This window comes from Phycodurus eques, chromosome 12 (genome assembly GCF_024500275.1).
Source record: "Phycodurus eques isolate BA_2022a chromosome 12, UOR_Pequ_1.1, whole genome shotgun sequence".
In the NCBI taxonomy this organism is placed as follows: Eukaryota; Metazoa; Chordata; class Actinopteri; order Syngnathiformes; family Syngnathidae; genus Phycodurus; species Phycodurus eques.
In genome coordinates, this window is record NC_084536.1 from 474707 (window position 1) to 490030 (window position 15324).

Consider the following 15324-nt stretch of genomic DNA (forward strand, 5'->3'; position numbering starts at 1 on the left):
GTAGCCTCCCGCCACGACGGAGGAACGCTCGGAAGCGCGCTCGAGGGCGGCCGTCGGCGGCTCCCGTCCGGACTGCTCGCTCGTATCCCCGGCCCGTGCGCACGTCGAATGGACGACGCGCTCGACCGACACCCTGCGTACGCCGCCGCAACCGTGTTGCCCGCTATTCGTCGGGGATAGAACACCGCAATTACCTTCACGTGCCACGAGATGGCGGCAAAGGACTGCTTTTGTTGCAAAACAGCAAATAGGTGACTTTTTCAAAAAGTTGCGAATCACGAATACGCGAGCGAATATACTGTACTTGCTACTTTTAGTCCAGTCACGCGTTTTGCTGTAAACGTTCTCGTAAAGTTTTCAAGTCAAGTCTTCCACCGAGCGAAAGTCAAACAGGCAAAAGCAGCCAGCCGGGAACAGCGCGGCGCAGCGCAGCACAGCAATGCGGCGGGACAGGCAGCCGTTCAAAAGAGAAAGACACCAGGAGCACCGAGAGAGAAGAGCGTCGGTCGGAGGACGCGGCCAGCTGCGTACCTTCAGGTCCCTCCTCTCCAGGTGCAGCAGCTCCGAGCCTCGAACGTCGTGACGGACGAAGGTGTCCCGGTACTCGCCCAGACTCAGCTGCTCCAGCCACGCGCCCACCTCGTCGGTGCCCCATCTCTCCGCTACACACGCGCACGCGCACAAAGCAGAGCAAAGAGAGGCTCAGAGCGCCTCCCGGATATGCAAAACGAACAACAGAACACACAAATGGAAAAACGTCCTCACACGCAACCGCACGTACACAGACACACACATGCGCGCACACTCGCCCACAGTGGTATATCATTGAGGGGAAAAGAATACGGAGAACGGAGGGAGGAAGCGAGAATGAAGGGAGGGAGAAAGAGGAAGATCTGGCAAGACTGGCAGCTGCTGGCGGGAAAAGGGGGCGGGGCCCGGGCGGGGCGGGCGTACATGCGAGCGACCGTCCGGCTCGACACAGGGCGGGAAAAAGGAGAGCCGCAAATCCAGCTGCCCGTTTTCATTCGTCAAAACAAACCGACCGGACTTGTCTTTCAACTTCGACTTTGCGCCGTTCGCAAACTTCTGCTGATGCCGACAAACTCACGGAAGGGCCAAAGTATCGAGCGAACGATCATTCTTTGACTTTGGATGAAACCGAAACTGTCGGCGGACGACGTCTGGTGTGCGCTCGTAAAAAGTATTCCGCCACCCGACAAAAGCCACAAGAAACCGCCGAGCGTGGCGAGGGCGACAACGTGGGCCACTGTCGCTTCAGTGAGCTCTCAACTTGTCAGCCAGAATGGCCAATAAAACGGGATTGCCTTTTTTTGATAGCCAAATCTAATATAAAACATCCAAACTGCAATTTTTCTGATGGGGAACGTGAGGTAAGTGCCGCACGGATGCCGAGTGGTTCGCGGCTCTGCCTCGTAGTTTCAAGTCCAAACCATTTGCCGACGACATTGGCAGACTTCATTTGTTGACTCCGTTTGCCGACTCGTTTGTCGACTCATTTGTTGACTCCGTTTGCCGACTCGTTTGTCGACTCATTTGTTGACTCCGTTTGCCGACTCGTTTGTCGACTCATTTGTTGACTCCGTTTGCCGACTCGTTTGTCGACTCATTTGTTGACTCCGTTTGCCGACTCGTTTGTCGACTCACTTGTTGACTACATTTGCAGAGTCATTTCCCGACTAGATTTCCCGACGACATTTTCCAACTACATTTGCTGACGACATTTGCCGACTCATCGCCGACTCCATTTGCCGACCTGTTTACCGACTCCGTTCGCCGACTCGTTTTCCGACTACAATTTCCGACAACATTTGCCGACTATATTTTCCGACTCGATACCGCCAGTTCACTTAGGGCTTAATCCTACCATTGGTGCACTCATCTTTTTACACGCCGCCGATTGTGCCGCAATGACTTCAGCCAGGCCCCCGAGCTCGTTTGCATGGAACGGCTTGAGAGGCGCCCACGCGCTTTCAGACGTTTATTCGACCGGACAAAGAAAAACAAACACACACGCAAACACTAAACAAATGGACTCGCCAGACGGCATCAGAGCAGCCAAACAACGGCAAGTGCCGTATGAAGTTTGACCTCCGTGGGGCGCTGTACTTACTGCAGCTTCCAGAGTGTGGAGAAAAAAAGGTGCTTCAGTGGATGGCAGAATGCGCGCACGTCCCGATTTGACGGTGAGCGGCCACATTCCAGGGTCGCTTGCTGGCACGACGGGTGCGTACGTGACAGACTGAAGTGCGCAGCCAGACGAGCATGGAGCTGCGCGCCTTTTCTGACTTAAGCGCAGGGGAGAATTTGCCCTCAGTCAGTGCGAAATCGGCCCGTTTAGTCGGAACACAAAGCGGACGTAGGGATTCGAGTTTTGACGTGCGGTCAAAATCTTGGAACCGATTCAGCGAGACCGGATCACAGCCGACGAGCGGTTGCGAATCGCTGCCCTAGTGCACAAAAGCGAGATCCACAAAGGCTTCGTTTGGATGAGTTAGGTGTGGAAGAACAAGTCCCCATCGATGCCATATGTTCTAATACTTTTGTCCAAACAGAGTGCAGCTTAGCAGTCCACGAATTCAAATTTGAAAACTATTAGCGCACCTTAGAGGCCGTCAAAGAATTGATCCCACAGCTTCAATGTGTTCGGCTCTCGTCGGGTGGACGGCCGTGAAAAAGCCAGCGTTGCCTTACCTGACTGCGGGCTGCCCTTTTTGGCCGCCTTCTCCTTCTTGAACTTGGGCACTATGCGAAAGACGCCGCCACTGCCGCCGCGACTGTTCCTCTTGCCGTAAGCCAGAGAGTGGTCCTGGTACACAAGCACAGTCAACCTACAGCCTTTCGTGGAGCTACTGCGCCCTCCCGCCGCACGGAGCCTTCTACGACATCCGTGACAGCGCCTCACGAACGTCCCGCAAACACACGGCGTTCGGATGCGACGCTCACCTCCTCGTCATCGGGCTGCAGAATGCGGTAGAGCCACGGAATCTCTCCGACTTTGCCCAGTTCCAACTCCAGACTCTGGAGGGCGCCGGAGAGCTGCTCCTCCTCCGCTGGCTCCAATTGCTACCAGAGGAAGATGAAGCATTATGACCGGTAGGCGTTCTTTTCGACAGCCCAGCGCAGACCGCTCCCAAGGCCAAACTGCCTCACAGCTCATTTGCGGACGTTCTGGAGGGTGGACCTCCCATCCCATTTATGTGGCTTGAAGAGTCACCCTAAATTCCAGTACTGTCTGGGCATCTTTCTTTGACCACCGAATCTCCGCCTCTTTACGCTTTCGCTATGTCATTAAAAGGAAAGCGGCTGGTGGCCTTAGATTTTTGCACAGCAGTTTTTTCACTGTAGGAAAAACAATCCAAGTATAAGCTAACGTCAAAAGGATGAACATACTTTGAAACCTTTCAAACAGTTGAGAAAGATTTTATACAGAAACATCTATTGTGGGCCACATGAAAATGCTTGGAGTAATGCATGGACATATTTATTATATGTCACATAATACTCAGGACACTTTGAAAAAGAAAACAAATATCAGGTTTTTTTCAGCATGTCCACCATCTTTGATGACGTTAACGTTTTGCGCAGTCGCTTCCGAAATTGCTGTGAGCATTAAATGATGATTTTTCTTTTTTTTTTTTTTTTTTTTCTTCTGGGTGTACTTTATTTGGTCATCTTGTGTTTTTGGCAGATGAACCAAAAAAAACCCGAATGGCAGGCAATTATTGATCACTACATTTTTTTAATCTCTGAGATGTCAACCAAATTTAATGAGAAAGTCTTGCGGATATACCAGAGAGATCCGACCCACGAGGAGCGATTCCGTCTCGTTGTACAAAGCCTTGACGGTGCTGGCCACCTCGATCGCCGTGTTCCTCGACAAACTCTGGAACGTACAGCACACGCGCGCACGGGTCAAGTTGATTGGCAGGAACAGCTTTGCATGTTTCACACTAAACGACATGTGAAGTTGAAAACGGAATTTGCAGGGATGACAGTCTTGGGCTTGATGAAAAAACACTTTATTTAATTGAAGATTTGATCAAAAATAAATGTTATCAATATGCCTCAACCTAATCCACATGGCAAAATATGGGCAAATTGTTGCCAAAATTCTACAATCTATAATAGTCTGAATAAAATTGTCTCATGAAATAATGAACGAATAAATATTTTTCCATTTTGAAACACGTACAACAAAAAGGAATCAGCACATTTAAAATATATATAAAATTTCATGTATTGTATATATACATACTGTAATACATTTTCGAATTAAAATAAAACTAAAATCTATTTTTGAACCTATTAAGTGGAAATCATTTGAAGGTTAATTTGCTACTGGATTCTATTCCGTTATTTGATTGAATTGTATGTTTTGGAAATATGCCCGATCCCAAACTCCAAGCTGAAAGCACTTGCAAAATGAGTTGAATACAAAGGTTGTATTTTATAAATGATGCACGCGGTCGCCATACAATTTAAAGTGTCGGCTTGTAAACGGGCGGCACGGTGGCCGACCGGTTAGAGCGTCAGCCTCACAGTTGTGAGCACCCGGGTTCGATCCCCGGCCCCGCCTGTGTGTGAGTTTGCGTGTTCTCCCCGTGCCCGCGTGGCTTTTCTCCGGTTTCCTCCCACATCCCAAAAACATGCATGAATTGGAGACTCTAAAATTGCCCGTAGGTGTGACTGTGAGTGCGACTGGTTGTTTGTTTGTATGTGCCCTGCGATTGGCTGGCGACCGGTTCGGGGCGTCCCCCGCCTCCTGCCCGATGACAGCTGGGATAGGACCCGCGTGAGGAGAAGCGGCTCGGAAAATGGATGGATGGACTTGTAAACGTCTTTAAATGCACATTTGAAAGGAGAAATGTTTGGAATGAATCCTTTTTTCTTTTCCGGGGGCCGTTTTTTACCTCGGGAAACTTGGGATGCGTTTTGTTGATGGCGTGCGACGCTGCGTTTACGGCGTGGGCCAACTCCTGCTCCAAGAGCCCGTTGCTCTTTGCGGCCTCACATATTCTGCAATCGAACAGGGAACCGCTGAAGGTCAAAGCACCGGACGACGTCTATGGCGGCGTACGTACGACGTACCGCGTGATGAGCTCCTCTGCGGCGCGGGCGCACAGCCGCACGGCGGGGGCCTCGTCCTCGCCGGCCAGGTCGACGGAGTGCTGCGGGTAGAGGTGCGGCCGCAGAGGGGGCTTGTCGAACTTCAGCTTGTCCTCCCACGACTTGAGCGTGTTCTCGAAGGCCTGCGGGGGGGGGCGGAGGAGACCGTGAGAAGACGAAGCTCCGCGTCGACGGCCGTCCCGCTCCTCCGAGGTTCCTCACCCGGTCTCTGGTGAGCATCTGCGCTCGGTTCTTGTGCTGGATTTTGATGAGTCCGGGCGGCTGGATCCACGCCTCGCCGTCCACCTGGACGGGAACGCCCTCTTCGCCCAGGATGGTGATCTTCACTGTTCGGCACTGATTTGCAAAGCGTGCTTTAGACACCTGGGCGCTTTTGAGCCACGTACGTTACACAGTGACTCCTCCCAACCAGTGAATATCGCACTCAACTGGTCTGAAAGGTATCGATTTGATGAACTGTCACACTTAGTATCATATCATCGTCATATCCTTGTTCATTTATCTATGCGTGGGAAACATAGCGACAGGAAGAATCATTCAAGGTTTTCCCACGAGATGGCAGAAGGTACATACTGTAATTATCCACCTGTTGCCATTCAGAAACGTGACTCATTATTTCAGTACATACTTTAACTGTATACTTCTTGTGACATTCATTCTGGAGGAATATGTGCTAACAGACTGTGCTACACTTCATGTGGACCTTGTTGTTTACGCCAACATTTCATAGGATTTTCTGGACAATGTTCGTTGTAAACCAGGGGCGTCAAACTCTTTTTTTTTTTTTTTTTGTCTCGGGCCGCACTGTAGCTAGGATTTCCCTCAGAGGGGCGTTAGAACAGTGAAACCAAATAAATGTTGAATCCCCAAAACATGTTATTACCATTACACAACAAATTGAGGGACAACTAGTTTTGAAATCAGAAAGCAAGGATAATAGTTTGTTCAAGTATTGTTTAAGTTACTGTCGAAGAAGGGGTTGGTAGGAGAGAAATGCAGTCGCTCAATTTGGAATTTGGGTACAGATTTGAGCAAAAATCAAGGAGGTTGACGAGCATGATTTGCTTCCGCCGGCCACATAAAATGATGTGGCGGGCCGCATCTGGCCCCCGGGCCTTGAGTTTGACACCGACGTTGTAGACTATGACATATTTTTTCACGCACATAAAAAATTGCCTACTTTGGAACCCAATTAAATCGAAATAAGTTTGAGGTAATTCATTCCATGTCGAAGTCTGAGCGCAACAAGTACTTTTCGCTTCGCTTTTTTTTGGCAGCAATTTCTTTGACCTCTTTCACCGTGGAGCGTGTTCAAGTGTGTCGTAAGTGTTGTCACCTGCGCGATGCGGTGGTGCTGCAGCTTGATGACCCGCGAAACCGCCATCTGCATGCTTCCGAAAACCGCCACCACCTCCAGGATCTTGTCGTCAAATGATGGAGCACAGAAAATCTGCGGGGGGCAACAAACGAAACAACACTGACACGAGGCTCACAAATACGAGGAAGTCATCGGACACAAGTCTGCTCTTAAGCCTAATGGCGCGCGGCTGACTTTCAAAAGCCAGCAAAATGATTCTTGTGAAGGCACATTTCTTCTGGTGGATCCCTTTCAGACTGACTTGGCATTTAGGAGGGCACAAACTCGTGCTTTCTTTCTTTTTTTTGGTTCCAGCGAGGTCCGAGCCACCAGATGGGGCCACGACACATCGCAAAGGCTTGGCATGAAACAGCCACGTTTTCAACCTCTATCAGATATTTGGAATCCGACCATCCAATCCCCGGCGTGCCCTGCGCCGCCCGCCGTCCAATCGCAGAGCACAAATAAACAAACGACCGTTCACACCGCCGGACGATTTCGAGCCTTCGCTCAACTTGCCGCGCAATCGCGCGTGTTTCTGGAACGCGGCAGGAAGCCACGCGGGACGGGGAGCGCAGAGGAAGGCCGGAGCCCCGGATTTGAACCCACGACCTCTGAACTGTGAGGCGGCTGTGCTACGTGCCGCCATTTTTAAATACGTCGATGTCTCGCGTGGGTTTCCTTCGCGTACTCCGGCTCGGTCCCACACGGTTGACGACGCTCAGCCGCACGGGTGCAAGCGCTTTCTGCGCCCAACCAGTCACGGAAGGGTGTACCCACGCCACTCGCCCTCAAGTCGGGTCGGTCAACGCAATGACCCGTAAAAGAACAATAAATACAACTTGAAATGTGTATTTGGACAATGGACTGCACTGCGGTACAGTGATGAAGGTGACAGTGGACATCTTCCCTTGTCGTTGGGTCCTCTTTGCTCTTTGGAAATTGCTACCATTTGTTCTGCTGATGTCTCCTCACCCGTTCTCCTTTTCCACAACAGCAGTTGCATGACACCTCATGTAATACAATCAATGTGTGTGTGCGTGTCCAAGTTTGCCCACTTAAGGGAATGTGTGCGTTTGTGTGTGCAGAACCCGCCTACACTGTACTCTAACTCTCTTCGAGGTGATCGGGGTCACATGAAAGCAGACCCTGGAGTCCTGCCAGGGTCTGGTCCCCCCCATTCTCCGCTCAGCGGAACATTCGCTCAGAGCGGACTCACGTCATCCTCCTTGGTGCCACCCCAGAAGTTGGTCCCGCCGGCGTAGCTGGGGATGTTCAACACGGCGATGCCCTGCAGACTCGGGAGGGGGATGTACTGGCCGTCACACTGGGAGAAATAAAGGCGCAGCTTAATTTCAGACAGACGGGTTCAAGATCTCTTGATTGACTAAATGAATGAATGCGGTCGGATGTTCGGCGGTGGTCGGAGGCTGCGGCCGTAGGCGCAGAATGGCGGCCACGCTTCCGTCGAGACCGCCCCCTGCGGGGCCAGTAGCTCACCACCATGAATAATGTGTGCGATTGGAAAGCGTCTTTGAGTATTGAAGGCGCTGTAGGGTTTTCGGGTGTGGCACGTCTGGGGGTAAACGAGGGTGCATAGAATGGAAATCAGATCAGGCTGTGGGAGTGTGTTGCAAGAAAGGAGGCCACAAAGAACAGACAACGGCTGGAAACATGCGATGCGAGACTGTGGAGCCGGCGGCAAATGGTCATCGTTCTGCAGAGCAACGACGACCAATCAGACGACAGCGATCCCGTACTTCCTCTTTCAAACGTTGTATAAGTCGGCGGAGAGAACAGATGGCTTTGTTCGGTCTGCGCTGTCTCTGCTGAGGTTAGCATAAGCGGAGCCGCTGACCCAGAGCTCGGTCAAATCTATCGACTCCTCTGTCAGGAAGAAATGGCTTGACTTTTAACACGTCGTGATAATTGGAGTTCTTTCACCAAAACGAACACGCATTGGAACCTCGAGAGTAAAAGGTGACTATAAAATTCATGAAAGGCGCTACACAGTGGTAGGCATCATTATCATTATTATTATGATTCTTCTTCTTATTATTAAGGGTCCTCCGTCTCACCTCCAGCTGGACCTTCTGTTCCAGGTTCTTGTAGGTCCTCTGGAGGAGCTCCTTGGTTCCCAAGACGCCGTACCACATCATGTTCTTGGTGCGACTCCTGCCGAATAAAAGAAAGGAACTGGTGCTGCATACGGATGGATATGAGAACTCTCGGTTTTAGGGTGGAAGGAGTTTATTTAGGTACTCTATGTCATCTCAATAAATGAGAATGAATATATTCTCGTGTATTGAGATGACATAGTGTACCTAAATAAATTGTGCAACAGAAGCATGCGGATGACTCGAGATTGAGATGATTTCTTAGCTGGAAAATGCAAACGCGACACAGTTCCACTACAACAATAAATCACATCCGTAATCATCTCCCGGCTTCTGTTGCACAATTTATTCCGGTATGTCATCTCGATAAATATATTCTCGTTTATGGAGATGAACCTGTACTCCACTGCTCGATTCTTGCCTTCCTGTCTTCGTCTTGTTTTGCCTCACCTACTGTATGCTTTATCACCCTCTTCCTGGATGAGGTCATTACAAAATCGAATTCAAAGTGCTCCCTTTTCTTTTGTTTTTGTTTTAGTTGATCATATTTTATGTTTCCTTGTTTGTTGTTGAACTTCAGAGAGGGCAGGGAATACTTTTTTTTTTTTTTTTAAATGTTTTGAAACACAATAAAAATGTCAAAAATGCATTTTGTATCTGTATTGTTTTTACCAAGACTTAGCATAAACCACATGAAAACATTCATTCAATGTCAACAAATCATTTCCATTTCTTACATTGGTTGCTGGGCTAATATATTTGTTCAGCGTAGTATAAATAGTGCGTGTCGGTCCAAACAATTGTCAAAAAAAAGAAAGAAAGAAAGAAAGAAAGAAATGGACCGGCATTACCAGATAGCCTGCAACCCTTCACTGCTCAGTGACTGTTTTGTTTTGTCAATGTCTTCCTGTCTCCAAAGCGTTCGCTGTCAATCGACCGTCTGTTGTCGCACTCGAGCGGCTCCAACTACCCGAGACAAATTCCTTGGGTGTTTTTTGGACATACTTGGCAATAAAGAGGATTCTGATTCTCAACATGACCTGAGACGTAAATAATCAGAAAAAGCTCACCTGCATTTTTCTGGATGTTCCTCTCTCTTGTTGTTGAACTCCAAGGAGATCTTGGCGTCAAGTCCGATGCCAAAGTAGTTGTTCATCACGCATTTCTCCATGTAGCCCTCTCTGATGGAGCAGCAGGACGGTCAGCTCACTCGCACGCACGCACGCGCGCAAACACCGGACGGGATTCAGTTCTTACAGGCAGTCCAGGTCGGGATCAATAAAGGGGGTGGCACCCAAGGGGTCGATGTTGGCCAGCAGCATCTTGCTAATGATGGAACTTCCTGCTATGGAGGCCGCCAGACCGGCCCTCAGTCCTACATGCACACACGCGCACGCAGGTCCATTAGCTCAGCAGATCAGTTCAAAGTTTCCTTTGTGTTTTTCACTCTGTATTGCTACACTTGCTTCAGTTTTCAGGTGCGGTATGTGTACTATTTATTTGACTGACTTTTTATTTTTACTCCTTACATTTGAAAACAGATACAGTATCTCGGATTTGTACTCCTTCTGTGAAAAGAGACTTTTTTTCAACTGCATGTCAAAAAAGAGAGGTTGAGATCTGGAGGTCTCACGAGGCGGACAGCAGCGACGTGAGCCGGGGGGCGTTAAGGACCACGGCAACGGGTCGGCACCGGCGAAATCTTCCCCGTTCGTGCCACGTTTTGATTTTGTCGGCTACAAAAACGGCTGATGAAAACCACGAGCTTCCTCAGTCTAAGATTTGAGCGTCTCATCGTGCGTTATTTGGAGCACGTGTGGACGTGCGTGTGCGTACCAGGACAGATGATGCGTGTGTTGAGCACAGGCAGGTTCTCCTTGCTGGTGGTGAAAGGCGTGATGCTGAAGGAAGCGTACGACTGCGTGCTGCGACTTCCTCTCCTGTCTGTGGGAGAACAGACGGTCTTGACGGCTACGCGTGAGCACACACACACACACACACACACACACGCACACACACTTCTCTTTAGGTTTCTAGCGCTTACATGTCTCCATGAAACAAAATAGGTTGAAATTGAAGTCGGCTGCGAGCTCTTCTCATCAAACCGAGGCCCTTATTTCGGATGGCTCGGCTTACGTTTGCTCGGTTGGGTAACGGCGGCATCTTACCGAATACGCCCTAAACATTAACCTTAATACGCCCATAATAGCATGAATGCGCCCTGAAGTTTAGGTAAATAGAGGTCTCGGTCACATTTGAGGAAAATAATCCCAGTTGTATACTGTTAATGGCATAGAAGGTTTTTAAAAAGATATTTGATTTTCACAGACGCCTTGCAATTACACCACGGACCACTAGGGGTCCACAGACCCCAGTTGAAAAAAACTGCATTAGCGGTTCGCCAGCCCAAGGTTGCTATTTGTGAATTGATTTCCTAAAACCCTGACTTTGGCTTGTGTTTTCGACAAATACGGTACATTGTGTCCCCAATTGACCTCCTGCGAGTCATTGCCGCCACATTTAAAAAACAAAATCCGCCTTCCACTGAATCCGCAATAAATGAACGGCGATGGAGTGAGGGATTAGGCTATTGTGACGAACGTCGTATATGTTTGTTAAACACAAAAAGGCAGAGGTTTTTTTCGAAGTGTGCCATAAAACAAACGTACGCGCTAGCGCTTCCAGCTCCTTGGTGTCCTCGTCCTTTTCGCTGTCCCGGTTCTCCTCCTCGCTGTCCTTCCGGAACTCCAGCGGGGACGTCGGCTCGGACTCGTCCGTGTTGGCGTTCTGCTCGTCCACCACTGAACATGCAAAAGACGTACACGTGTGTACTGCGCCACCGCTGCGAGTGCAAGTTGGAGGGATGCCGCAAATTGTATACGTTGCGGAAAATTATGGACGGACCGAAAGGAACACAAGAAGGATATTTTTAAAAATCCATTCCTAAATAATTTCAATGACATAACAAAAATAATGAATAACAAAAACAATCCATCCATCCATTTCCAATGCCGCTTATCCCCACGCGGGTTGCGGGAGAGGCGGGGTACGCCCTGAACTGGTTGCCAGCCAATCGCAGGGCAGATACAAACAAACAATCATTCGCACCTACGGGCAATTTAGAGTCTCCAATTCACGCATGTTTTTGGGATGTGGGAGGAAACCGGAGCACCCGGAGAAAAGCCACGCAGGCACCGGGAGAACATGCAAACTCCACACAGGCGGGGCCGAGATGTAAACACGCAACCTCACAACTGTGAGGCGGATGTGCTAACCAGTAGTCCACCGTACTTTCTTTCAATAAAAATATTGCCACTTTTTTTTTTACATAATAGATGGCAGGCAGCACGGTGGCCGACTGGTACCTGTAAAAGTGCCAATAAAACACCACGAGCTGATCGATCGTATTAATCGCATCTTGGTGTTTCCTCTCAATGATGTGTCTGACAGGCAGGCACGTGAGCAGACATTATCGGGGCCAGGTGCCCTAGCACCCCAAAAAAGAAAATCGTTCAGACAATTAAGAAAAAAGAGTAGTACCATCCATTTTCTGAGCCGCTTCTCCTCACGCGGGTCGCGGGCGTGCTGGAGCCTATCCCAGCTATCAACGGGCAGGAGGCGGGGTACACCCTCAACTGGTTGCCAGCCAATCGCAGGGTACATTTAAACAAACAACCATTCGCACTCACATTCACACCTACGGGCAATTTAGAGTTGTCAATCAACCTCGCATGCATGTTTTTGGGATGTGGGAGGAAAGCGGAGCGCCCGGAGAAAAGCCACGCAGGCACGGGGAGAACATGCAAACGCCACACAGGCGGGGCCGGGGATCGAACCCCGGTCCTCAGAACTGCGAGGCAGACGCTCTAACCAGTCGTCCACCGTGCCTAGAGTAGTACCTACTCTGAAAAGAAGTACAATGGAACCTTGATAAGGACCCCGATATATAACGGATAACGGATAAAACGGAGGCGGCACGGTGCGGGCACTTCGGTTTCCTCCCACATCCCAAAAAACATGCATAAATTGGAGACTCTAAATTGCCCGTAGGTGTGCATGTGAGTGCGAATGGTTGTCTGTTTGTATGTGCCCTGCGATGGGCTGGCGACCGGTTCAGGGCGTACCCCGCCTCCTGCCCGATGACAGCTGGGATAGGCTCCGGCACGCCCGCGACCCGCGCGAGGAGAAGCGGCTCAGAAAATGGATGGATGGATGGATGGATAAAACGGACGGAATGTGTCCAAAAAGAGTTTCCATTTGTCACTGAAACTGCCGTTCCAGAATTGGCCACTGTCGTTGACTGGCGCTGTGGTGCAATGCAGGAAGAGAACGGGACCGACGTATTTCCGGGTCACTGATATACAATATGACTCGATCCGACTAAAAGACGCGCCTCCTGTGCCTACGTGGCGGCCGTGTTGAATGTGGGGCATCGACGTGTCGCGATGTGCATGATGTGCGTCTATTGTGCATCGAGAGCGGCATGGCGGCAATATTAACTCCGAGGAATACAAAACAAAAGTCTCTGAAGTCTGGAACGTGCTAATTTTTTTGTCAAGTCGTTCGCCTTTGGCAACATATTTGGAACTAGGAAGCACACTAATTCCTTGGGGCTTGTGAAAGCAAGCGCCTACGGTGAGTACTGTACATTAACAATGTCACCGTGACCACGCACACCGGTGTGCTAAGTTTGGATAAAATGGGAAACTTTCAAACACTTTCAAGCTTTTTTAAAAATGTATTTACAATAACTTTGTACTGTAGCTTACTGGGTGTTTTAGGCCATGAAAAAACCTACAAAACAATCATTTTGTCCCGTACAGTAATATGGGTGCATAAGCCCTAAAAATATGAATACATTAATAATTCGATGTGACGGAGAATCGGCTACACGGGACGACCTCCCGCCCCTTTTAGTCCGTTCAATCGAGGTTCCACTGGACTTAATTTTGGGTTGCACATGATTAAAATGTATTAAACTGACATAATTCTCCCCTCTTTTCCTGGAAAATAATCAAATAATAAGTTAGTTTAACACATGTCGATGTACATGCTTGATGAAGTATGTGTTACGTATTTTTTTCAGGTTATGTGTTTAACGTCTGTGTCTATTTGTGTTCACGCAACAGTGCTCCGAGGCTCCAGTGACCAAGTGGCAGGTTTTTGGGAGCAGGAGGCAAAGTACAATTCTCCCCAAAACTCAAATGAATTCTGGTCAGATTTCAGAACATTTTGTCTACATTTTTTCTTTGAAATATGGATGAATGAAGAACAAGCAAAATGCACTGCAGCAAAAAGGGCCCTTTTTTCATCAAGGGCGAAACGGCAAGTGCTCGAGCAGCCCCGAGTGGCTACGCGCGCACGTGTGTCTCGACTGGAATCGCGTTTTAGCCGCGGCAGCGGAAAATGCGTTACCTCTCTCGGCCTGCCGCACGATCTGCCGCAAGGCTTTTTTCAGACTGTCGGCCCTCAGCGTCAGCTGCTGGCGACTTTTCAAAGCGCCGCCGCCTTTCTCCGTCTCCTCCTCTTCCAGCTTCTCCTTCAGCTCCGTCAGGCTCTCCTCGCCGGGGGCCTCCTCGTCCGCTTTCTCCTCCTCGGCGTCCTCCGCCGCCGCCTCCTCCTCCTCCTCCTCTTCCTCCTCCTCCACGATAGGAGGAGCGGCTCGGGGCGGCGGCGCCTGGCGCTCCGTGTCGAGCGCTCGGAGGAGGGAGTCCAGCTTCTCGTTCAGGATGGCACACTGGTCATATACACGGGCACAATGTAATTGACGTGGGCGTACCTGACGCCGTGACCGTTTTCCCACGCACCTTCAGAGAAATGCTGTCGCAGTCCTCAGCATTCTCTGCGCTTTTTTCGTAGGCTTTCTCTACTTTGGCGACTAAATCCTTCACCGTTTCGCACAGAATCCTGAAACAGTATCAGAAATACTAACAATGAAAGAGATGTTGGTATACTAGAAAATAAAAGGCATGATACTGACATTCTCTACCAACACTGCGATTCCATCTTATATGTACAACCCCAATTCCAATGAAGTTGGGACGTTGTGTTAAACGTAAATCAAAACAGAATACAATGATTTTGCAAATCATGTTCAACCTATATTTCATTGAATGCACTGCAAAGACAAGATATTTCATGTTCAAACGGATCAACTTGATTGTTTTTAGCAAATAATCATGAACTTGGAATTTTACGGCTGCAACACGTACTAAAAACGACGGAGAAAGTTGAGGAATGCTCATCCAACACGTGTTTGGAACATCCCACGGGTGAACAGGCTCATTGGGAACAGGCGGGTGCCATGATGGGCTAGAAAAGGCGCTTTTCTACAGAACTCATCTTACATTAGCCTTGAAAAAACGGCTTACAGAAGATGTGATTTTGAAAAAATACATGCAAAGACTCTCTTGTCACGAAGTTGGGATGTATCACTTCGACATTCTCCAAACAAATCTTCTACTTTTCGATCGGAAAGGCCTTTGGCGCCATCTTGTGGCATTTTAGAATGAGTACAAGAACTGCAAGTAGCTGAGCTTTCCGGCAAATAATTATGGATAGGTTCCATTCATCCCTCCATCCGTTTCCTGTCGCGCTTCTCCTCACGCGGGTCGCGGGCGCGGGGGAGCCAATCCCAGTTATCTTCGGGCGAGAGGCGGGGTACACCCCGAACTGGTCGCCGGGGTGCATGGAAACAACCAA

The 15324-nt window shown here is 49.4% G+C and overlaps 1 protein-coding gene across 6 annotated transcripts in view; it reads right to left on the minus strand.

Annotated features, from left to right (window-relative positions):
* dgkh (diacylglycerol kinase, eta) overlaps positions 1-15324 on the minus strand; it is a 58577-nt gene that overhangs the window by 3902 nt on the left and 39351 nt on the right. For 3 of the 6 annotated variants that reach the window (XM_061691245.1, XM_061691243.1, XM_061691247.1), the window contains 16 exons: positions 14430-14529; positions 14038-14359; positions 11292-11423; positions 10459-10593; positions 9880-9997; positions 9693-9803; positions 8584-8680; positions 7725-7832; positions 6485-6598; positions 5350-5484; positions 5110-5270; positions 4932-5037; positions 3812-3904; positions 2965-3084; positions 2713-2827; positions 532-662 (listed from right to left, as the gene is read on the minus strand). In XM_061691245.1, the coding sequence (XP_061547229.1) occupies positions 532-662; positions 2713-2827; positions 2965-3084; positions 3812-3904; positions 4932-5037; positions 5110-5270; positions 5350-5484; positions 6485-6598; positions 7725-7832; positions 8584-8680; positions 9693-9803; positions 9880-9997; positions 10459-10593; positions 11292-11423; positions 14038-14359; positions 14430-14529 (2098 nt within the window). The remainder of the gene's footprint in view (positions 1-531; positions 663-2712; positions 2828-2964; positions 3085-3811; positions 3905-4931; positions 5038-5109; positions 5271-5349; positions 5485-6484; positions 6599-7724; positions 7833-8583; positions 8681-9692; positions 9804-9879; positions 9998-10458; positions 10594-11291; positions 11424-14037; positions 14360-14429; positions 14530-15324) is intronic. The other 3 variants (XM_061691248.1, XM_061691246.1, XM_061691244.1) reach the window with 2 other exon arrangements.